The 25,552-nt window shown below is 40.2% G+C and overlaps 1 protein-coding gene across 2 annotated transcripts in view; it reads right to left on the reverse strand.

Moving 5' to 3' along the window:
- Positions 1-22,042: 22,042 nt before the first annotated feature.
- Positions 22,043-25,552, reverse strand: part of IRS2 (insulin receptor substrate 2) — a 30,236-nt gene continuing 26,726 nt past the window's right edge. The window contains exons 2-3 of one of the 2 annotated variants that reach the window (XR_014880825.1): positions 23,801-24,449; positions 22,043-23,422 (exon numbers count right to left, since the gene is read on the reverse strand). Coding sequence is in view for 1 of the 2 variants with exons in the window: in XM_085215468.1 (XP_085071594.1) it covers positions 24,445-24,449 (5 nt within the window). In the remaining variant the exon portion in view is untranslated. Of the gene's footprint in view, positions 24,450-25,552 lie in introns of both variants that reach the window. The other variant, XM_085215468.1, reaches the window with a different exon arrangement.

The raw sequence follows: 25,552 nt of genomic DNA on the forward strand, positions 1-25,552 counted from the left end.
GATCAGGAATTAAAGTCTGGCAGGGATCTGTAAGATCTGAGGACATTAGCCACTCAAGAGACAGGAAAGCACCTGCTCTGCAGTGCAGTTTAGGGCATTCAGTAGATTAAATACACAAGGTGAAACCCTGACTGCAGTCGAATCAGTAGCAAAATTCCCTAATTCTTTAAAGGGCCAACATTTCCTTTTATCTTATTGTTACTATCTGCTAACTTCACTTTGTAAGGTGATGAATTTAGAAGTAATGACTCTTGTAGTGACTGCCAGAGTCATGACGAGATTTCAATTCAGGTATATCTGATACATTTCTTCATCCCTCACAGGAGAGGAGACACTCCGTACGTGTGGGAACAACTCCTTTATAAACCAGCAGTAAAGCTTGTCTTCCTTATCAGGGTACGACTTGTGTTTCAGAGAGAGGAACAAAACTTCTAAAGAAGGAAAATCTCCTACATTCATTTCTTCCATCATCCTCCTCAATCCAGGAGTAATGAAAGTTCTTTTTCGTTATCTGCACAAAGCAATTGTCTTAAGTGCTTCTATCTGAATTTTCCTTGGACCAAGTGGAAAAGGCACTGATGAGACAATTTACATTGCTGGTTACTAGTTTGCTATTTAAAAAAAAAACAACAAAACAACATAGAACATCAGAACATCAGTTAGGAACAAGGTAAGAAAGCAGCCCTGGCAAAGAGTAACAAGCAGTAAAACATTCCTATTGATTTCATAAAACAGTCCCAATTGTTCTTGGAGCTGAAGTCAGGGTCGATTGTAAACTATGGGAAAAGGAAAAAGCACAAAGTTATAGAAAAAGACAGAAAACTGTTTTAAATACAGCCTACAGATCCTGGGGGGAGAAAAAAAAAATAAAGATGAAGTATATCATGCAAGCAAAGAAAATAATGCATCTTAATTAAAGGAAAAGTGTGATGGATTGATTTCATTCATTGTTTACTTACCTGGACTTAGTCAGTAGGATTCTATAGTTGTTAATTCAAAACCATAAAAAACCTGGTTTCAAAATCCGTGACTTTTTTGACTGGCTTAAAAAAACTTCATAGTAGCACTGTAATTTCCTGCTAACTCCTGAACTCTCTCCTGAACTCTTGATCTCTTTCAAGGAGATGGCCAAAGTATAATTTTCTGTGTTCCTCCTCTCACATCTTTGTGTGCTCTTATTTTTGCAGTGTTTGTTTTTATACCTATTTGTCAATTTTTTCGAGCTCTCTCTCATCTGGGGATTTATATCCATAAACACAAAAAGTTTCTCTTAAAAAAGGGTATCTAAAATGGAATATTTATAATTGCAGGAAGTTTGGAGCAGAAATGAAATGGAAAGCAGTGTTTGAACTTGTTTTCATTCATCATCTACAAAACACAGCAAAACTTCTCTCCCTCTCACAACTGGAATGGCTTTCTAGCTCTTCTTTATCTACACAATTACCTCCAGATAGAAATCTCTCTACAGTCCTTTAGTAAGCTAGCTGCCACCCAAAGTAACTAGGTGATATCCACATGCCTCCACATTAACATCTTACTTGTCTTATGGCAAAAAAGTTGATTCTGTTACATCTCTGCATAAAGTAATATTGTGGTTAAATACATAAATCTGGCAGTGCTGACAGCGTTGGTGCTTTATGCTATTTCCCATCACTGCGAACATCAGAGCGCTCTCTTGTCAAATCAGTAGCATTAGAAAAATAAATCTTCTGTGAACTACATGGTCATTGCTGCTTCTTTTTTTCTCTCTCTTTACTTTGAAGTTTTGATGGGACATACTCTATATCTTTTCTAGCTTTTGCTGATGACTTGCATGTTTCTTGGTGCTTGAAAAATAAGTCTTCATAGGCCAAGAATGCCCGCAGTAGTTCAAAGCACCAGACCATGCACATCTTTGGAAATAGCAAGAAAAATTCTTCCAAGAACTTTTAGAACTTCTTCCAAGAACTTAGACAGACGAAATAACCTTGAAGACACTTTCTTGCCTGAATTCTATTTAGATTATGGGGATACTAAAGCACTGAGGCATATGCCTTTGATCTTTTTTATCCCTTCTAATGTCACTACTATGGTTCTTATTCATAAAAATGACAAACTCTACTATGACTCCTTGGAAGTTCTTGGTTTATACAAGAAAAAGCTAGACAGACTTGTTCTAATGAACAAAGAAAATACTGAACTCCACAGAAGCTTTCCAAAAGGATTTTTGCTAAAGTTCAGGTACAGATCAAAAATTTAATCTTAACTCCCTTAATAGACCTTATTGAGTAAAGTAAGATAGCATTAGAAACAATTTGCGATAACCATATCAGCAGCAGCTTAGCAAAGCATGAGTAGCAATTGTAAACAGTGTGCCTAGCTGAGCTTTAGTCATGGCAATAAGACATAAGATGTCTGAAATGCATTGGTAGTGAGAACATTCAGAATTTTAAGACTGAGTGGGGGCTTTTAGTGAATGAAGGTCAGAAAGCAGATCTGATTGTAAACAAGAGCTCCGTTCCCTCTGACACTGAACACATATTCCTCTTTAGATTCCCACCAGCAAATGCCCTAAAACCTTCTTGAAACTTAGAGTCTGAACTGAGGTTAAGTTAGGCAGCATTCATCCTAAATGTCATACAACAGCAGTTCTAGAATAAACATTATTCCTTTTGTTATTGTTCTATATGATAATAACAGCTAGCCTGCTATACTTTTTATTTGCTGACATAGTCACATGTTTGAGATTTTAATATTCTCTTACTATGATATTTTTCCTCTAAGACTGGTCCTTTGAAATATCTAATTAATAGCCCAAAATTTAACAGTCACCACATCCAGAAGAACAAATGTGTTGGTGTTTGAGTTACCCTCAGATTGCTTTGAACACAAGAGATAATAGGAAATAGGTACAGAAGTTGATACAGACACATTTATGAAAAATAATTATTTACTGTGGTTTACAAACTGAGTATCTGGTTTAAATTCAAGTTTAATGTAATAGAGGAGAATGATGAGTATATGTAAGTATGTATACACGTACTTTAGATCAACTCTGAGACATAAATTTACTTCTTCACCTCAAATACTGCCAGCATGCTCCCATACACAGTAATTCTCACTCTTAGGGTGAAACACTATCTTCCACTCTCAGAAGTAAAACTTGCTGAAGGCAAAGAACGTATGCTCAGATTATCATTGAAGCAATATTCAGACCCAAGTCTCTACCCCTATCACAGATACCTATGACCTGCAATTTAATTAATTAAATTTTGACACTTCTCCTGAAGTGTTACTGGCTTTCTCCAGCTTTTGACTTGAGACTTACTAATGCCGCTTTCAGGTAGCGAGGTGGAGTCATCACCTGATGAGCAGAAACTTGCTGAGAACTATTTCTATGTTCAGTATAAACAAGTCATTAACCCACTGAGGAGACAATGTTCCCTTCTGCCTGGTGTTCAAAGAATTCAGCTCTCAGTGTATATATTCTTTACAAACAAAAATCTGTATCTCATACAAACATCTAAACTGGCAGTTGTAGTTTACACAAGCACATAAATTACAGCATGATGGAGCTCTTTATGTGCTGTTGATTGAGGGTGCACGTAACACTAGACAAAGAACTATTAAAAGGTTGTAGGTTTGAAGGTTTCTGAAGTCTGGACTTTGAAGAATATCATACTGTATTTAACAGGGACTGATACCAAGCAGCCAGACTATGATGATGAACACTTTTTCATTTCAAACCTTAAAAATGTTCTTCATTATACCTGCAGGTAATAGATATAGCACAGATCAGTCAGGTCTAACAATAAGACCCACAAGTTCCTACAGCAAAATTGCTTCTTTGTTGATCCCAGGAAAAGCTTTATGTTTCCTAACTGGCACCAACACTCAATTTCTATGATCAAAGCAGAAAACACAGCTGCCACCTTGAAGCTCTTAGCCTTTTGTTTGTCACTGTAGAGACTCATACTTACAATGGTTCGAATTTCTAGTTCATCTGTTGCTGAAAATGATCATTTTGCATTCACTGCAGTCTTTACTAGAAACAAACTTAAGACATTCATCTCCTCTAATGGCAAAGCCGTGTGAAAGAGAGTCATAGGATCACAGAATGCCTTCGGTTGGAAAGGAATTTAAAGATCATTAAGCTCCAATCCACCCACTGTGGGCAGAGCTGCCCCCCACCAGCTCAGGCTGCCCACGGCCCCGTCCAATCTGGCCTCGAGCACCTCCAGGGATGGGGCACCACAGCTTCTTTAAGCAAAAGATCTCATTGGTGCCCTGTACTGGTATGCTTGGCTCCCTTCTTTGCAAACTCAGCTGGCAGACCACAAAAGTTCAATGCCCTCATCTTTGATGACTGGGGGGGGCTGCAGAGCTGGGTTGGGCTGTGCTGTGATCACAGCGATCCACAAGGATATAGAAGGATATTAAAAAAAAAAAAAAAAAAAAAAAAAAAAAAAAACCTACTTCTAAAGTGGGATTTGGGTGATTTCAACGATGTGGTTGGCAACATAACTGTACAAATGGTTGTATAAGTACATCTGGGAAAGAAGTAGGAGAAGCATAGCAGGGAGTGGGAACAGGGGAACAGGTAAAGGAATAAGAAAAGAAAGAATCTCTCAGACTGGCTTTGCTGGTGGGAAAAATGTTACTGGGATGAAATTCTGGGGGTATGGCTTTGTATGAGTGGGAAAAGAAATGAAAAGTAAGGAGAATGAATGGGAGCAGAAGAAGATGGAAGTAGGGAAGGAAAAGGGTAAAGTAAGGTCTGCTCTTCAGGGGCAGCAGTTACTGATCTAGCTCAGATGAGTTATAAAATCTTGCCATTACTGTTAAAAAGCAGTAGGGCTAATAAAAATATAACCACTGCAACCAGTAAAAAATACCCACATGCAGACATATTCCTTGTTATGAGGACAGAAGTGGGTTGCTGTTACTCAGCAAATCCCTTTTGCGTGATGTTGTTTTCATGGACGTGATGAAAACACGATCCCAGAACTGGCAGTGCTGCACTCCAGCAGGTAGAGACAAGGGGCTGCATTTCAGACTGGACTTCTGAGTGTGGGATACAAAGCAGCTAAGAATATGTCCATTGACTGAGGTAATCTTTAAATCTATTTGGAAGTCTACATTGTCACATCAAGGCATCCTTCAGGGACCTCCTTCCAGAACTTTCCAACACACAGCCTGCATTGCATTCCACTCCTCCTAATCTTCATTTAACCCAGCAGTATCTCTTGGATGTGGCTCCGGAGCAAGAGTATGTAGCAGAATGCTGTTGCCAAAAGTCACTGCAGTGCTGCTGTTCAGGCAGTTTTGTCTCCTTTGCATTGTCAACATAATTAAAAATAAGGATAGATCAGGCTCTTTACAATAGTAACAGTTTTGCATGAGAAAAAGGAATAAAAAGCTTGAAATCACTGACTTCTTATTGATGATATTATGTTATCATTGATAAGGTACTAAAAATCTTCTCTGATGCATACCTGTCATTATATGAAAATATAATTCTTCCTGATTTTTCCCATTTTCATAGAAGAGACTTTGTTTTTCACTGGTGTACTCTATTTTGGTACTATGTTTCATTGAAGTTAACCCCTGGTGGAACAAACAATAATCAAGCACACACTAATTTAGCATGGGGTTAAGAAACTGAGAATAGATGATAGCTTGGGAAACAAAAATGAAGCTTTTTTTTTTTTTCTTTTTTTTTTTTTCCCCCAAGAAGCAAGGTAAACAGTGTCAGGGACACTGAACTGCTGTGTCCTTTGGTATGACTGTGCAAAATAGCATTACCTGTTGTCAGAGTTGCTCATGGGTCTAGAGTTCCTCGCCTGCAGCTTATTAATGGTAAATTACCTTAACCATTGCCTCATCCTGACTTTGCACTCGATTCCAAGAGCATCACCTAGTTTTCTGGCGACCTCTTTGAATCTGAGTTGCTCAGCACTTTTCCAAACAAAGCCATAAGCTGGATAAAGTTCAGTGGTTTCACTGCAAACAAGTCTGCCTTCTGCTGGGTTGATGGTGGTGTTAAAATGTAAAAGATCAGTCTGCTTTCTTTAAAAAGATTATTTTCCTCTCTGGAAAATGTAAACAAACTCCAATAACTTCCTCTGTAAGGAAAACATTTTTTTCATTCTCTTTCCTTTGTCAGCATGCACCTGACTGCAGCTGTGGCTGACACCAAGCCTTTGCTCTGTTTACTTTAAAGAATAAGCCACTGCTGTTTGATTTAGTTTATCATTTTTAATGCATAAGCCCTCTCTTGATCTTGCATTCCACAGAAAAGGAACCAGAGTTCCTCTAAACATCATGCAGGGTGCCAGACTTGTGGATGTAAATCTCCCTAGCTAATTTGCAAAAGCAAGATTATAGGGAAAACACCACCAACAACAACAAACATGTGAGCACCAAGTTCCCCTGGCAGCATTAATGTCACGGGTGTGCCTCAGTCCTGCCAGACACTTCTCATTCCACTGTCAGTGCTCCTGTTCAGTGCTTCTTGCTGCATTGCACCAGTATAGCTTCTTATTCTAAAGGTCAGCCACCCACATTAGAGTTCAAAAAGACATTTAATGCAAGCAAAAAAAATAAATCGAAGGTGGCTTTCATCAGACTTTACTTGGAACAGCTTGGCAAGGTAAGGTTTGTTGATGCTTAGGTCCCAAATTTAAAAAAAAAAAATCTTGTCAGGGACATGTGAATTGCAGAGTGAATAAGATATAAAGAGCTACGTTATTCCTCGTGCTTCCATCTGTTTAAAGTACTCAGGTTGCAAATGGAATTGCACAGGGTGTTTTTTTATGCTTGTATCTGCAAATAATAAACACTGAAGAGCAGGTCTTAATGTTTCATTCTTAAGGCAGAAATGCAGACTATGACCTTCTCTCAGGAAACCTCAGAGCAGTGATTAGGGTGGCCGGAATCCGGCTTCAAACAACCTAGAGGAACTCCCAGCCCTAGGTCTTGAAGGCACTCCCCAGGGCGTCTCACTGGAGGTGTCTGACACAGGTGTGACAGCTGCTGAGCATTTGCTGTCAACAGAGCAATGATCAGGGCAGAGCCCTGCTGTCCCAGGCTGCCAGATCCTTCCCTGTATCACAGAGAGGCAGAAAATGAGCTGCAATGACATCAGCAGAAGATGTCTCTATGCATTTGCAGTAGGGGGAAAAAAAAAAAAAAAAAAGCCCTTTCCCTTCCTTCCTCCTATGTCTTTTCTTTCCTTTTTCATCTCTGGAAAGGTGCTGGCAGGGGAATCACAACAGCACTTCATAAAACTTGGGGATCCCGTGAGGTGGAAATATTCCTTCTGACCAAATTGCCTGTGCTGGTTTTTGTTTTTGTTTTGTTGTTGTTGTTGTTGTTTTTCTTTTTTGCTGCCAGAGGAACAAAGCAGCCGCTGTGTCCAAGAGGAATGGAAACAGGGCAATAAATGTGAAATTAAAGAGGTTTTTGTTTTATTTACTTATTTATTTTTCGCACAGGACCAAAAAACAGAAACAGCTGCTCAAGATGTAAACACAGTCCTCTTTAGCATAGAAACCACTTATAGAAGTTGTTTGAATCGACTGATGCTCAGTAAGGGGAAGATGTCTACATAAATCCCACACTCCATCTAAGATAACAGTACAGTGACATCTTAATCTGAATGACCAGGCCTGATCTTTCAGACTACTCAGGTGAAGACTTCCTGCAGAATTCCCCATCTTAGGAACAGGTTATTATCCCTAAGTGCATCTGTCTGATGCAAATACTTGCAATTCTTCACTCAGCAGTTCAGCCCTGGGGCATCTTTGCTGGTTTTGTGGTACTGTGCCCACACAGTGATCCTGGAGAGGTCTCCAGGCACCAATACAATCCCTGAGATGTTTCTAGCTGTGCTAAGGTAAAAGGAACAGATTGCTGGGGCAATTTGCCAGTACTTTAAAGCTTATTTACAGCTACAGAAACCAGCATTACAAATTATCCTTCCGGAGAAGAGAACAGTCTGAAGAAGTCTGAAAGTTTAGGAACACCTAACTTGACCTCTCTGACCGTGGGGAATCAGGCTCTGCCTCAGGAGTGACCATATCCTATCTCCAGACATTTGCTCTGCAAAGCAGAAAAAACAAACAACAGATTCCTTATCCTTTTGTTTTCATGTCATTTTTTTCAGTTTAGACCTAGGGATAATGGCCTTGCAATTTTCATAATTTTTCATGTTTTGTAAGAATGAAAAAAAAAGTAAATGATTTCCAGTTGGAAGCTTGGCTTTGAGGATTGCATTGTTTTTCCTCTCATGAAGTATTGAACAATGTGAAATTTTTGCTATCAGCTGAACAGCCATTTCAAGTTAAAAGCAACTTTCTGCGTAAAGAATGTCATCAGTTCCATTCTGAAATGCAAATCTTTAGAATCCTCATACAAAAAAAATCTGGGCATTTCAAGCTCTACTCCCAGGCCTTCTCCATGTTCAATAAGGATACGCAGGGGCTCAACTTGAGATATTCGTTCAAGTGTTTTGCTGTAGAGGAGGCCCTGAGACCTTGATGGCAGAAGGCATTGTTGTGGTGATTTCAGAGCTTGAGGCAGGAAGAAAATTGCATATGTGGCATCTTGCTAAGGGCAGAAAATAACACCGTCTTTTTCTGAAAATATAAAAGTGGGCTTTCCCTTGGATTCTAAATGCACAAATTAGCGGTCATCAGCAGATTCAAGGAAAAGAGCGAGGAAAATGATAGAGAAAGTGAATCACGAGAATAAATAGAGGTCTGTCTTCCTGTAGGCTTTGCTGCAATGCTTTCAAACAATTGTCTCTGGATCAAGAAAAAATCCTGAACAATTTTGCGAAACAAAATAGAGCTGCAAATGAAAGCAACACTCTGACAATCAAAGGAGATGTTTCCAAGCAGAAATATAGTGAAAGAAAAGGTTGGGGGGATGGAAGAGGGAATATGTGACTCTACGCAAGAGTGGAAAGAGGTTTTTAGAGGCTGGCAGTAGCTGTGAGGATGTTAAAGTACTTTACTGCCTAAGTTTGTGTGGTACACCTATATTCTCAGTGTTTCACAACCCTAACTCTGGCTGGTGTGGTTTGTAAGAGAATTTGTGTTTTCATCCTCCTGATGCTGGTTTACGTTATCAATAGAGGAGTTTTCCTCCAACCTGAGATATCCATGAACTTATTTTACTGACCAAAGCTTTCACATTGGACCCACTGTGCACTGGGGGTGCCTGGGCCCTTCCACTCAGCACTGAGCCCTCTGTCTGGTCTGTCTGTCTGTCTGAGGCCCTGTGGCATCCACCCTATGTGGACTCTTAGGAACAGGGACTCCATTTTCTGTTACTTTTTAAAGCTCTTAAACCCAGCCCCTAAAACACACGGTCCTTCCTTCTATGTAGGGCATCTGGGTTATTTCTTTAATTATTTGGGATTTCTGACTGAGCGATTGTGTAACATTTGGAAGGCTTTCTTTTCTCTGTGGAGCTGCGAATATTTTCACTGCACTGCGGCTATCCTGGACCTTGCCTCACTCATGGTTGCTTCACATGCAGACACGTTGTGCAACCTGACAATCGTCTGGTGCTGCAGACCCTTACACCAATCCTAATTGTACTTGCGGAGTGGAAAAACATGGTAAGAACCGCTCCAAAACTGAGCAGAACTTTCCTGGCCACGTAGGAAGGGACATGGCCCTGTGCAGTTGCCCCTGCACGGCTCTGTCAATTCACAGGGACACAAAGGTCCCCAAAATTGTGCTGAAGCATACATGTCAGTTTGTAATATCTTTCTTTAGAATGTGAGAAAATTGAGTGCAGCCTGACTTAGACTGGTAAAGACCAGCTTCTATCCAGTGTTATTATCCAAACTCCCACAAAAACAATATAAAAGAGGCATATTTATTGCCTGTATTCCAGGAACCTGACTGAATAAGCAATGGATGCTGTTTACTGTAGACCAGAGAAAATTATCTGCCAAAATAAGATTTTATTCATGGTTTAATGATGTTAATTCAAGAGATCCAGACCTGGCGCTAGAAAGCTTTGGTTCCACAAACACTTGAGTCCGGTACTGAAGCCAAAAGAAGCAGTCCAATTCTCTCTGTCGTGATTTTTTCTGACTGGATGCTGTCCTCTCTCTTGTTCTGGCATCAGAAGGTGTGTATTCATGCAGTGGACCATGTTAAAGCCAGCCAAGGCCTTTTTCCATGCAGAGGTTTTCTCCTGGACTTGATCTTCTGCATGAAGCCCCGTGGTGGCACAAAGGATGAAAGGGCACAGAGCATGGAGGGAAACAACCCTGGGGCAAGGAGACTGCAGGATGGCTTATGTCAGTGGCAGTGCTGTCTTCTCACTTAACTTGTCTGTAAATTACTTTGTGGCATCAGTTATTCCTTCTTGCTGTGGCCTCCAAATTCTTTGACCTGTTTTGGAAGCACACCTTCCACAGTGCCTCGCTACAAAGAGGATAAGAGGATGTTATGCACACAGGGTATTTATTAAAGTCACTGTGTAGCACTTACCCAAAGAAAATATACAGAATGTGCAAAGAGTAGGCAGCATACCTATCACACGGGGTTATATATGGTTTAAACTATGTCAGTGCTGAATTTCCAAATCTGGAACTCAGTAGGCTGCATTTTCCAAACACTGGCATAAATGTTTTTATGCCAGAATGGGAAATGGGGGTGAGGCTGGATCATCTTGTTCTTCCATAATCTACACTCTCAAAATCTATGGGATTATGCTGTACCAGTAGGTACAGCAGAACCACTGTTGAAAAAGACCTGGTGAAAAACATGTTCCAAAATAATTAACATGATTTACAAGCGGTTTAAATAAAGAATATTTATTTTTCTCTACTACATTCTGGATACTTCTTAATAACGGAAAAAAAAAAAGAAGAAAAAAAAAGCCAACAACAAAACCCAGTATTTTTCTGGGACCCAAAAGCAGCAGTTCATTTGCTGGCATGAATCCCTATAGAGTACACGGAAGAAAAGAGAGGAATTGGGCTGTGCTATTTTAAAAGGCTGCTTTCATTGACCGGAACTGCTCACTGGACTGCAGCACATTAACACCAGGGGAGTATTTGACTTCTTTGTTGTTGTCGTTAATGCAGCTCTTAGAACTTTGATATTCTCAAGCACTAGCCAGACTAAATATTAAATATTTCTTCTGTGATGCTGATTGTTCTTTTGCTTCTTCCTCTGCTCAGGATGTACTAATCTGCTGACAACCCACTTGGTTGGCATACAAATTGCCATTTTAATTTTTCATGATACTGATACTACCAAATGCCATGTTGCAGGTGGTTGTCAGTGAGAACAGGGGTTTGGTTTCTCCTCATTAACACCTCTGTTTCACAGACAATATGACTTTCCTGGCAGACTTCACTCCATGGCAGGGACCACTGGAAAGTAGCACCTTGAGATCTGTGCCTCCAGCACTTTCTCTTTTTCTTCTCTCCTTCCCTTTCTTCCCTCTACCTCTTTCTTCTCTCAGTCCATAGCCTACTGAACTCTAGTTTTACAGCCCAGCTTCCTGCATTTCTCCTTCTTCTGGAACAATGTCCACCTCACTCATATCAGTCCCTCTGTCCCTATGCCCTTGTCCCCATCAAGACTCATCCCAGACCCCATGACACCTTCCTGGAGAGTGGACCAGTGACCAGACTGAAGGAAAAACAAAGTAGAGAACAGGACAGTTCCCATTTCCAACCCATTCCCATTATGCTGGTGAGGCACAGGGTAGTCCTGCATATACCTTACAGACTCAATGCTGTCAGACAGAAGTGGGAAAGGGCTAGGAGAGGGTCATGTGTCTAGCACACTGCAAAGCAGTGCATTGGTGTTGCAAAGGCTATGCAAGCATCAGCAGCTGATGATTTGGTACTGTTTGATACCATATGTGTTTAGAGCTGCAGCATGCTGACACTTCTGGAAAAGGGGAGATGGGAGAATTGTTGCTATTGCTTGGGATTTTTACTTGTCTTCTAACTTCTTTTAAAAATATTTTTTACTGGAATTGAGCAAGTAGAGTGCTTACTATACAACATAAGGTTGGTTATTCACTGACGAGTAGGCACCCTACATCTGCTCCTTGTCTCCTCAGGCAGTGGTCCCTGACTCTTGGCTCAGAGACAAAATGCTGAGCTCCAGATTCCTCTGCATTACTTGCAGCCACCAGGGAAAGCGGAGCAGAGCACCAGACATCATTTGTGGTGCATCACTTCCTCAGCACTGTCACACCAGCCTACTGGAAGTTGGGGTTTTCTACTTGGAATCTGACACTGGCCAAAAGGCATCAGAAAGAGAAAATAACAGGATAACAAGGGTGGCAGCATTAATCTCTGCTCAGCAGAAATGAAAGGCTGTCCAGGCAAAGAAGACGTGTACACAAATTATCCTCACAGATACATAGCCCTTGTCAGCCAGACTTGAAGTTAAACACTCATTTATGGATTGCAAGCATGCATGTGCCTGACACTCTCCAGATTTGGATTATAATGGTTACACACAGATGAGTTAATCTTCACTGCACAACCCGACTGGGGATGAGGAAAAGATGATCAATCTTAAGAGATCTGTCTCTGAATCTCCACTCTGCTTTCAGAAGCGCTCCCCAGCCAGGACTAATAATGCCGTATAGATCTCCTACATGGAAGTGGAGGAAGAGATACCTCCAATGACCTCTTGTTGGTATGCCAGCTTGGTCAGCGGCTCTCTTCTCAAGGCATAATGGGCTGCCCTAGGTTCACTTCGGTACACTGACAATGCATTTCCTTCCTACCAAGTGACACCACAAGCTCCACATGCCTCTTAGCTGTGCTGTGAGCTGAGTCCCTGCCACAGCACAGGGACTCAGCTTAGCAAGTTGCCAAGGCTACCCCAAATCCCTCCCCTCGTCTCCTACGCTCCGTGTATCCTCTCCGTGGTGTGCAGATGTCGGTGCGTGTGACCTGCGGCAGGCAGGCAGCTGGCAGCAATGGCAGCCCCAGAGGAGGAGGCCCTTGCTGGAAGGACTCTGCTGGCAGCACGCTACAGGCTGCCCTTCTCGGTTCTCACTCTCTTGGCACCTACAGCCCTGTCTAACTGACTTTGACACGGGCAAAGAATCAGCCCAACAGATGGGCCTGGTGGCAGGCAACCAAGGCTCTGTGAATGCACATTGTCTGGGTGCGGGGACCAAAGCTGCCAGTCAGGGATATCCAAAGAGCTGCCCGTCATAGCCCTGTGACGACAGCACCAAGCTATGCCCCGAATAGACAAGTTTTAATGTCTTTCATAGTAGCAGTGTTTGGAAAGAGAAGAAGCACAGTAAAATGGTGTCAGAGCTGACTGTTCCTGGGGCATCTGGGCAGGGCTGCAGCAGAAAGGAGCTCAGAGGAAGAGTGGCTGTCGCTGTTCATGTCATTAAACCTTCCAAGCCACAGGAGACGATTTTATGTAGGGCAAGGCAAGCAGTAGAGGAAGTTTATCGCTTGTCTCTCGGTCCCTTTGAAATTAGTACCAAAATCTCACACATCACATACTCTAACTAAATGGCTCAATAACCTTTGGACAATATGCAGTGGCCCCTGCAAGTACCATGTGAACAGACCAGCTTTGCAAGCCTAGTTACCAAGGAAACAGGTTTTAAACTTCAAACATAGGTAGTCAGGAAGACAAAGAGATTTTGTACTTTTTTGGAACACATTGCTTTTCTGATCAGGGAATGTAGAATCTTGCTTTTAAAACTGTCCTCAGTTTGGTCATGGGGCTGGTGGAAAATGCTGCAGCACTGCAGATCCTGATTCAGTGATTGAGCAAAAAAGGAAAGAAAAAATATATAAGTTCATTAGAAAGCATTGCTGGGTGGTTTACCTTAAAAGAAAGCAAATACAGGTGTTAACTGGGCAAGACCTTCCTTTCTGTGAGGGAAACAATTTTTTAGCATAAAGAGATTTTTTTAGCATAAAGCTTTCAAGTTGCAGTGTTACAGCTCTATAGGAAGAGTAAACAGATCACTGCCATTCCCTGACAAAGTGGCACTGAACTGAAAGTATGTTTCCTGCAAAATGTATTCCTTACGCCCTTTTCTAATTCTGATCTTCAACTTCTTTGTTTAAATGATTAAAACAATTTTGTTCCAAAACCACAGTCTGTAGCACAAACTTAATCTAACTCTGGGATTGAAGAATGGGAAAGCATGTGCTGTGCTCCTTGCTTTGTATGAACTCCTGTTCTCAAATAGCCAAGTGTGAGCTACTGTGAGCCCCTGCAATGTGTCAAGCATCTGTCCTTGTTGGTTCCTTTTCACCTGCCTGGCTCTCCAGCGGCACTGCTGCCCTAGCCATTGTTGCCCTCTTTAAAAACAGCTTGAAGCATAAGCAGAGTCACTCTTTTAGCATCTTGTTTCTCAGCCCCTTTAGAATACATAAACTGTCCATGGAGAGTTTGAAGAACAGCTTTGGTGCATGTATCAAAAAGGGAAAGAATTCTGCTAGCTTCATTGTCATCGCATCATTTAAACGCACAAAAAAGTTACACCCTCTGTAGGATAGTGCAGTGAAAGTTGCAAAATTATTACTTTCTCTGTACTTCATTTGATCAGCCTGTCAGGCCTTATCTACACCGTCAAAAATCTGAATCTTATTTCTTCGCTAAAATAGCACCACCATTTTTGGCAGCAGTGTAATGTTAATACAGACTGAGATCTTCAGCATTGTTTCTCTTGAATTTCTCAGGTTATCTTATCCTGAGAGCAAATTAGGAATCAAAGAACAGTAGAAAGTGATTGAGTTGGAAAGGACCCTTAGAGGCCCTCTAGTCCAATTTCCCTGCAATGAACAGGGACACCTGCAGCTCAATCAGGTTGCTCAGAGCCACGTCCAGCTCAGGGATGGGGCATCCACCACCTCTCAGGGCAACCTGTGCCAGTGCCTCGTCAGAAATCATTGGGCTCCGTTTGTTAACATCTCACAGGACCATCAGACGTGGATTTATCACATAAAGATTCCCTTGTAAACAAGGCTTAAGATGCAGCTTAAAGGAGCAATAACGGTGCTTGATAGCATGCCCAGTTGAAACTAAGCTGTTCTATTGACTTCAGTGGGGCTGCATAAAAATAACTGCTAGCAGAACTTGGCTTGGAAACTTTAAAAAAATAAAAAAAAAAGAAAAAAAAAAATCCTTAAGCCACAAGCAGCATGTGGTTCATTTTGCAATTACTTAGCTCACCGATATATCGATGATGAAAACAAACCTCCCCCACTCCCAGACCAGAAAGAAATTAAAGTAGGAAAAGGAAAATTGTCTACACAGGCTAAATGACACACAAACAAACCAGAGCAGGAAAAACAGATTAATGAATCTTCTTTTCCGGGGTAAACAAAATGCTGGCTCTTTGCCAGGGAGGAACACATCGACATCAAGCAGGGGATGGCAGGAAGCACTGCTGGCAGCTGGTGAGGCTTCTGTAGGGCTGCGCACCGGGCGGACTCAGGCTGAGCCATCACCACACCACACACGAGTGGCAGTGAACTGTGGGCTGCAGGGACATACATGGACTGCTCCAGGCCTGGTATAGCAGGAGGCCGCTTTCTCAGGGAGTGTGCTGGAATACTGCCAGGATGGGAGAAGAACTCAGTCAAGGTAGAGCCTGATGCTTTGTGACATTCCCCACCACTACTGCTCATCTGAGAGGGAACAGCTTGAGCTGAGCTGGGCAGGCGATGCATCCCATTTGCTCACCAGGCCCCAGTGTTGGGGAGGCCAATGTCTGCTTGTATGCTGCTTCTGTACCTGCCAGGCTGAGGGGTTCTTAGCTGGTTGAAACGTGGAATGTCTCCCTTTTCTTCAAGTCCATCATGTTCTAGAGCTGCCTTGCAGATTAATGCATTAAGTCAGTAGTTCAAAAAGAGCTTTGCAGAGCACTCTCCCTCACTAAATCTCAGTCACAGGGATTAATGTGGTGATTTGAATGCATGCACTAATAGAGGCACACAACAGCAGTCCCAGTGCTGAGGAAGGAAGGTGGTTTCCAGCAGCTGACAAAAGTCAGAGGCCCATCTGAAACTTTGGTTTGCATTCACAGCACATTAGGTCTTCTCCTTGTGAAGCTTCTCTGCTAAAGGACAAGTGAAATAGTTGCCCACTTATCAGCAAAATAAAAGCAAACAAAGAAATACCCTCTCCAAATCCTTGGCAATGTGCACGCTGACATCTGCCAGGGTATATTTGAGTGCACGCACAACTTGAGATTTCTTGTATAGCATTAGGTATAACTAGGCCCCTAGCACAGTACCCATTGATAAGAACTGATGCTGCCTCTGCAGAAGATAAGAACCAGGGAGCTTAGCTGAACAGCATGGGAGAACTCTACCCACAGAGCAACAAACACATCCCAGGTGATAGGAAGTTACACAGCTACTTTATCACACTGAGAATCATCACAGTGTAAATCAGCAGAATTACTGGAGCTTATGATTTGCAATTGAATAGGCCATTCAGTGGCTGGACAGTTTAAAGGCAACTCCAAAAGTAACTGAGGTTCTAGCCGTGTCCTCTGGATGTTTTTCTTTATTTGTGTTTGTGTAAACGAAGACAAAAAATTGCAGAGACAACCTGGCAATAGATCATAGATCCTCCGGGTATCTCGTAACAAACGTGCTCAGTAACCAGCAAAAGAGCAGGTCTCCAAACTGAAAACAGGATATGCTGATTTTTTCTGCAGTGCAGTTTTTCTGGTTCTAAAGGCATTGGACTACAGCTACTCAATTAGAAATCTAGTTTTCTTTATTCCTTTAGAACAGAGAAATCCTGGGGCTTATTACCTTCAGAGAAATACAGACAGAGTCAATAAAGTAATGAAATGTTTATATTGTCCAAGTATTTCCTTTGAAATACTAGAATCATTATTTGAGAAAAATAATATAGCATCCAGCACTGGACTATTAATAATGATGCATCTAAGGCAGAGAAGAAAACCATTATTCCTCTTCTGTCAAATCTTTACTAGGAAAAAAACTATGTTCAACCTAGAAACACTTCAATATTTGTTCTTTAGATAACTAAGATGAAATTTTAACCTTTACTCTTCTGAAACCCTTAGAGAAACATCCATTTATCTGCATATGAAATTAATATTGGTATGCTTTATTGATTCATATATAAATAATAAAGGCATAGACCAGCCCTGGAAATTTCTCTCTGTTTGCATTGACGCCTTGAGCTGGAACAAAAAAAAAAAAAAAAGGTAATTTAAAAGCAGTTTAGCCTTGAGAAAATGGGCAGTTATTGTGGGATTTGGCATTCTAGGGAAAAAAAAAAAAAAAGTTTTTATTGTATCCTGTTTAAGAATGAAGATATTTATATAGAATAGTTTGGTAGACATGATAAATAACTGACAGCAATTACATTAATTGAGGCACTGCTCAAGGGCAATAGAAACATAGAAAAGCCTTCACAAGATGTAAGGTTTAAAAAAAGACCAAAAAAAAAAAAAAAAACCACACATGTAAACAATCTCTCAACTCTGAGCCAGAGCTTTCCTTACAGTAAATCACCATTGGTGATAGTGGTGGCAAATTCCTAGTCTACGGTCACTGAGACTGTGGCCTCAGGGTTTATCTTTGTGCAATAGCTTGTAATATTTAGCCTGAAAATTGGCAGCACTAAAATGGCAGTGAGTGGTCATTGGGTATCTTGCAGGTGATCCTACTACAGGTGTGCTCAGTGCAAATTTACTTCCCAGCCTCAGTGTTTAAACTCTTATCCCACGGCAAGGGCAAGATAATTTGAGGTAATCATTGTTCCACAGGGAAGGTATAAACACCTCACAGCTATTGGGGGTTAAGTACAACAGTAGGTATGGCAGTGCACTTGCTGTATCCCTTATTTCTTCCTCCCTTATCTCCACAGTTTGTTTAAGTATGTCCATATTAATATGAACTGCAGCAGGTACATCTAGGTCTATCACACAGCTGAAGTAATGACATAATCCACCATCTCATGCTTTCCAGTCCATTTGCAGGATGACAGTGGTTGTCAGAAAGGCTTAATAAGAACAGGCTGCTGGATCACACTGACCAGCTTCACCCCTAATGAGGAGCCTGAAGGAGCCCCATTCTGCTCCAGAGCATCCTTGGCAAATGGGAATTGACAGTCTTCTGTAACAGATGGGAAAGTTCAGCTCCTCACTAGCATTGGTGTCTCCTAATACAATATTGTACTTTCCACAACTCTGAGAGAAGCTAATCACTGTGCTGCCATTTTTTTTTTTAATAAAATCATAATGTTAAATGAGGAATTTCATCTGTAGCTGGATAAGAACACTCAAGCAAATGATCTGAGTTTTAATTGAGAGTATCCAGTCTTACCAGTCCTTCTTCTTCAGCATTTACTTCAAAATCAGGACAATTCCAATAAAACACTGATGTTACAGATATTATATGTATACTTATTTTTTCCCAGGAGTAACTGTCTTGTCAAATAGGATCATCATGTGTTTAGTTAGACTGTATCTTGAAGACCTCATGGGGAACACCTGGAAGACCTTTCCAGAGTCACTTGATGTATAGCCCTGTATAAAATGCCATTATGCTTGAGTGATAGGAAATTTTTAAAAGAAATTAAGAGTATTAGGACATGACTTAAAATTAACTCTGCTGCTTTAGGATCAGATTTTTCACACACACAAGAAAAAGATTTCAGATGTAGTAAATTCAGCCCCTTATACAAAAGTTTCATCGTTTATCTAACATATTGAACATTTTGAACTTCAGTTCACTGACTTTGAAAAGATCTATGTTAAAGTTCTAAGTCTTTACTTCTTGTTTAGGTAAAATTTCAAATTTTGGAATCTGTGGAGCTGTAGGCCCGGACACTCATTTCTGCAGTAAAGGTTACTCAAGCTAATGAATGAATGGGAAAGTATAAACTGTACTGTTGGATACACCCACATTTTCATCTCTACTTAATGAGAAGGAAAACTACCACTAGGAGTGGTAGCATACATTCCAAAGGTTGAGACAGAATAATATTTTAATGTTAATTCTTGTCAAATGTGGGGGAATGTAATTTTACCAGTCCATCTGCAGCAAAAGTGATTCTAAGTAGGGGAATCCTTTACCTTTACCTAGATCCAATAATGTTCATATTAACAGATGTTTCAAGGCGTGTATAATTCCATCCTCTACCACCTCTGTTTGCAGTATGCAAACATAGCCTGATGTTTATATCCTCTACCTTGTGTAAGAGCTAGTATTTTGGCAGTAGGGTTCCACACCTAGACTCACTTTAGCACTTACTGATGCATTACACGCATATTAATCACCTAGGGTGAGGGGAAAGAGAAGATTTGAAGATTACCTGTGAATAAGTACTGGGGATCAATTATGCTTTTCAAAAACTCTTGGAAGCTATGCATTCAGCATGTAACATGGTGTTGCCTAATAGTGTGAAATAAATCATCAAGCCATGGCTTATATGAAGCAATGTTATGTGTCATAGTCATCCCACAGGCCAGTTACCCCACCTCTAATTTAAACAGTATAGAACATGTTTAGTCTGATATGTAGATTAGACTAATAGTAATAAGTTAGGGATCTGTATTTTCAGAAGTGGATTGTGATATTTTTTGTTTCAATTATGTTGATAGGTCGCTGGGACACTACAAGGAAGTAGTTTTCAGAAATCAGATTTCCACTAAATGTCACAAACCATACACTTAAATAAGAAATATCTAAACAGTACCTAACTGCAACTTAAAAATTTAGGGCCCCTAAAATGCCAATCACTCATTCGTTAAATGCAATCTCTGTTTGCATACTCTTTCAGAGACTCCTGTCATTCAGGAGAAAAAAACAGGTGCAAAAGCGATTCTTGTAGTGTATGTTGATGTCTCTGTAAGAGCTAGTTGAAGTTCCCCATGGTGAAGAAGCTGTCCAGGAGTGACTGAAGCAGTGGTAATAAACTGAAAGATTTGGTAGGTGATTTGTCTCCCACAGAGTATGAAGGCTTGCATCTCTGACCAAATCTCTTCCCTTTGTGCTATTCAGTAATGTATCTTCAAAGAGCTGAAGCTGAATTGTATTTCCTCACTCGGAATATTCACAGATGGATACAGAAGAATTTACAATTGAGACCTGAGCTCTTCCTTCTTCTCATTATCTTTGAGAACACAAAACAGTTGGACAGTAGGGACAGATGTTGAAGAAGGAAACTCGCTTGACCTGTGCTTGTTATTTAAAGGCCTTTTAGCCTTTAGATGATGCCTTTTGTAGTGGTCCTCAAGGCCACTCTGAAGTGGAGAATTTTGGAATGTTGCTAAGCTCCAGGCACCAGAATATGCTCAGTGTAATCACATTCCACTCTGGGATGATATCTGGACATATATTGATCCCCCCCCCGAACTGCATACCACAAAAAACCAAACCAAAGTCCTCAAGGAGGTCTTTGAAAAAGAATAGTCACTGGATGGGAACCTAGGAACATCCAGGACAGTGCAAACGTTGCTCTCCCACATCACACAAAACTACACTGTGGGTGGGCTGAGCAGCCAAAGGTTTCACTTATGCTCTATCAGAAATTGAATTCAAGAGAGTTCATAACACATCCCGCTGACGTTAGAAAAGGAGAAGATACTTACGGATAGTTGTGTTTCTCCAGAGCTATTTCAAAGACTAAAGCAATTTTCCTTCAAGGATGTCAGTACCGTAAGATCCACAAGGTGCTATTTTATCTCCTCTAACTGGGCCTACAGTAGAGACAGTCACGACAGATGAGAAGCAGCTGAATGGTCTTTCTTGGGCAACATACACACTGTCTGTGATTTAAGTAGCCCAAGGTCAGGGAATGTACTTCTACTATCGTTCCTTGTAATAAGGAGAAGTGACCATGGAGAAACACACACTGATGCTGGTTCTCAGATGTAATGTAAGGCAGCCTCCCTCAGCCAGCATGGGTGATGGAGAATGGATGCATATAATATTTTGCCACTGTTTTGCACAACACTGTTGCAAGCAAATGTAAGAAATAAGCTGTTGGTAAAAGTATAAAATGGTTTTGCATTTGAATGGAAAGCTCTGTTTGAAAAGTATTGTTGTCTGGATGGGCAATAAGACGGTGTTCTGCAGTGCTTTTACATTAATGCTTTCTTTGTGAAAATATGCTTATTACACCTTTAGACAGATGAGGTGGGATGCTGCAGTATCTTACATGGTGGGCATATAATTAAAATCATTTTTTAATCAAGTAAAAGAGATGATATAGAGATAGGATTTATATTCTTCTGCTCCAAGATAAAGAATTTCTGAACAGTAAGGGAGTGAAGTCTATGTGGGCTTTCATGAAGTAAGGGTTAGCCACAACAGCATAGGGCTGCAGAAAAGCAAATAGATACAAATGCATAAAATCAAAGGATTATTTGTAAGACAGAAAGCACTCCTGCTCCGCCTCATAAAGGAGGACTAAATCATCATTAAAAGGTCCCTTCCAACCCAACCCTTCTATGATTCTGTGGCTTATATGGACACTTCAGGAGCAACAAGATGATCCTACTGTAGTGACAGACAATTACAGTCACTCAGAGAAAGAATCTGAGTTTGCTGCAGTGAGATGGGGTTTTGTCCTTTTAAAACAAAGTTGTATTAATATGCTTCTCCAACTGTGCCCCAAACACAAGGTAACTATGAAAATATCAGCCCACTTAGTAGTAGATGTGGCCAGGAGAACATGACGTATTGACTGAATTTCACTCCAGTTAACTTTAAATGTGGGACTTGCACAGTCATTCACCTGCTGTTGGGATAAGAGCTTTATAAACTGAAATTAAAAATTAAGACCATATTCCATTCCTGGTTGTTTCCTTCCCCTTTATAATACAGATTTCTTTATTATTAAGAAAAGATTTAAAATAATTTCATGGATTGTCAGGGGCATTCTGTGTGTTAAAACAAAAGAAAGTAAGTATGGGCATAGCAGATTTACTTAGAGAAAGCATGCTTGACTTATAAGAAAGTGATTTTCACATAAACAACACCCAAGCCCCCACCTCTAGAGAAAAAAAAGGTACAGAAATACTTTACTCCTTTCATAAATAATGTATTTTATTGCATATGGCTATTAAGGAGAGCATCCATGATCAATACAGACTAAATACAATACACTACTCTAGTTCCGTTTATTCTGGTCTCCAGCAGCATCACATTTATCCTTATATACAGCGTGTACATTGGAAGACACAGCAAGATAAGTTAAGTCTCTTGTCATATCACAATAGCAAGAAATATATTTAACATCTTGATATCCAGAAACAATACGTACCCAAAAAGAAAACACTGCTTAATAACTGTTAAGGTTATATAGCAAAAAATATTTTAAATTTAAGGTAAGTCAGGCAAAATGTACAAAGACCCAATATACATTGTGAAGTTTAGCAAACAAAACATTTATACATTTTGGTTCCATTCTGTAAACTAAATTAAGAATGTAAGTATTGCATATGCCTTTGTGAAATCTACAGGATAGAGAAGAACTGACTACATTGTCAAGTTTTCGTTTTGAAGTTGATGTATGTATTTTAGCCATTTACTTTAGTGGCATGATTTCCTAATTGGTACAGGGGGCTACTTCAAAATAGAAGATCAAAATATTGTATTCAGCAGGTACCACACTCAGTGCTATGGGGAGGTTCAGACAGAAAATGTCAACAATATTATTTGTATTTTCAGTTCCAGAATTGAACGAGCAGCATTTTAGAATGTTTTAGAACCACTTTTAGCATTATTATTATTATTAAAAAAAAACAACACTCAGATTAGATATTTAAATTTATTTTAGACCTAATGTTGTATTAGCCTACGCATTGCTGTGATTTAAAATCCCCCAAAATTACAAAGTAAATAATGTCATGGGGTAGGGAAGGAAATTGTTTACATTCATCTTTGTCTTGTAATACAATCCTCAGTTCTAAAAAGTCACCATGTAAGCAGGAAGATCGCATTGTCATTTGTTACATTTGTATGACATTGACTCTTATCTTCCTCAGAAAAAAAAAAAAATCCCAAAAGATAAAGCATTATTAATAATGATGTACAGGTCCCACCTAGCACAATGATTAAAAAAAAATGTCTCACATAACTCAAATAACTTAGTAATACTTACATGTCTAGCAGAGCAGGCACTGGGGAGGTACCATTAAGATGTATACAAACTCTTCAACAAATTTATCAAAGGAGAAACAAGGTGGCACGACATTCTGCTAGTCTGGTACATCAGTTGTATATGATGTTTGTGACATCATATAGTGATGCTGCCACATCACTTGTGTTTTCAAACTACTGAAAATGTGATGCACAAGTAGTCTCGAAAAAACTCTGGATAAGCAACTGCAACGTTTCTTCTTTCCCTGTAATAATGCCTGTAGCTGCAATGATGCTCTTCCAGTAGAAGGCAGATTTCAGGACTTTCTAGATGGCAAGATAATACTGTGTTAATATTAGTGTTTGAACCTGTCCAGTACCCACTATCATCCCTGCATTCCTAGCATGCCTACCTAGATTTTTGGTTACAAGAAACGCATCTAAGAACAGGGTTAGCTGACAAAAGTGAGTTTGTAGATAGGAGAAAAGGCTTTTGCAATCTGAAGTACCTACATCAACACCTACATAGAGAAAATTAAACAAGTGTGTCAAAGGTAAAGAGAGAACCCCAATACAATTTGATTCTTTTAACTTACGTCGCTTCGGTTACATGTTATTATTTTTACGTTTTCAACCCCTCTGAATTCTCTGTCCCAGTCCAATCCACAGAGTTCCATCCCATGTTAGATTTCCCAGTGCCCTCACCAGGTTCCATCCCAGAATCAGACACCGCAGCTCGTGATGGAGGAGCAGGTAGCAGCTGCATGCGTTACGAGTTCAGTAAGGCTGGCGACCGCTCTTGAGAGACTCAGCATAGAGATAAAGGAGGTCCTGTCGTACACTAACACCGCAAATCCGGCTTTACTTTGAACTGAGGTAGGTAGTACTGTGATAGGCTTGAAATTATGCCAGTAAATACCAGATCTGACTGCTTCAGCAGGTGCCACAGAATCCCCCAATATGTTGAAGGATAAATATAGTTTGTCTTTGCAGAAAAAGGAAATGAAGGCATTGGCCATTAATTAAAGAGGCCGGCAGAAAAGTTCCTACTGTCTAAAGAACATCTTCAACTTCTGTCAAAACAGCAGCAAAATGATAATGTAGATGCCATTGACAGGACATGAGTTGGGCAGGTTGCTTTCCCTTCCTCGCTGATTTGCTATAGGGTTTAGTTCACAACAGTTTGAAAGTTAAGTAACTGTCCAGACCAACAATGACAACAACAAAAAGTAAACCTTAAGCAGCTTCAATTAAAAAACAAACAAAACAGAACAACAGAAAACCATATATGCCGAGCAGCTTCTTTGAATGTTGTACTCTTTGAGGTCATGGTGATAAAACTAACTCCTTCACTCTGAAAAGGAAAATGACAAAGAGTCAGTAACAGCTGCAACAAAAATCATACAAATGATTAAAACAGCATAAAAAATACCTTACAGAGAGTATTCAGGATGGGCTTGCATGGAAAAAAAGCTATGTAATAACTGCTTTTCTATTTGTATACATAGTAAGACATTACAGAGGCAACAAAGAGAGCTCTTTCCAATCCCACACCAACTTCTTAGTGTCCAACTTCCCCGTTGTGGCTCTTCAAGCCAGCAAGCCCCAGCAGAACCAGTTAGAAAACCTAATATGAAATCCCCCCAGTTCAAGTTGTGATCCTCACTGTTTTTTATCTGGTAAGAAAAAGGTGTTGTAGAAAGCAGATATTAACTACAGTAGTTTTTTCGCTGTTTGGTTGTTGTTGAAAGCTATCCATTTACAGATACTAAAAGAGACCGTATGGACTTAAGGGAAAGAGTCTTCCAAAAAACATAAGCAGAAAGGCCCATCTAGTTATTTGGTTTACTAAATAACTATTATTCCAGAAAAGTGAGCATGCTGGCACATGGAAGGAACCCTCTTCAGATTACTGTTTACAAAGCTGCTTTAAACATCTAAGGTGAATTATGCAGTATCACAGAAATTGATTTATGAATTGGCCAATCTTTTTTTTAAAGAACCCAGCTGACTGTTTTTTTTAAACTGCAAAAAAAGGAATGGACAGGATGTGCCACTGCCAGAGGGATAACAACATAAAGGTGGTTTGTTAACATGTTCATTAAAAATCAAATTTCTTCAATATGTTGTTTATTACATAGAGTTCCCCAATTTGGTATAACATTTGGAAAGCAGCAACGCAAAAACAGTAGTGACCAAAAAACCAAGACCATACATTTTACATAGCAAAACACTGACACTTTGTTTTGAAAGGTGCTAACTCTGGTATAGCCCCATACAATCCTAAGCTGCAGCATTACATTCCTCATACTTGCTATTAATAGCGTCTAGTTTATCTAGTGATTTACAGCAATTTTGATGTTTGTATGTTGCTATCCCAAGTTTACAAGTTAAGTAAAAACTTCAGTTTGTATATGTATTACAAAAGTTTTCCCAGAAATTGAAATGATCTGGAAT

This window comes from Meleagris gallopavo, chromosome 1 (assembly GCF_905368555.1).
Source record: "Meleagris gallopavo chromosome 1, MGAL_WU_HG_1.1, whole genome shotgun sequence".
Classification (NCBI taxonomy): domain Eukaryota; kingdom Metazoa; phylum Chordata; class Aves; order Galliformes; family Phasianidae; genus Meleagris; species Meleagris gallopavo.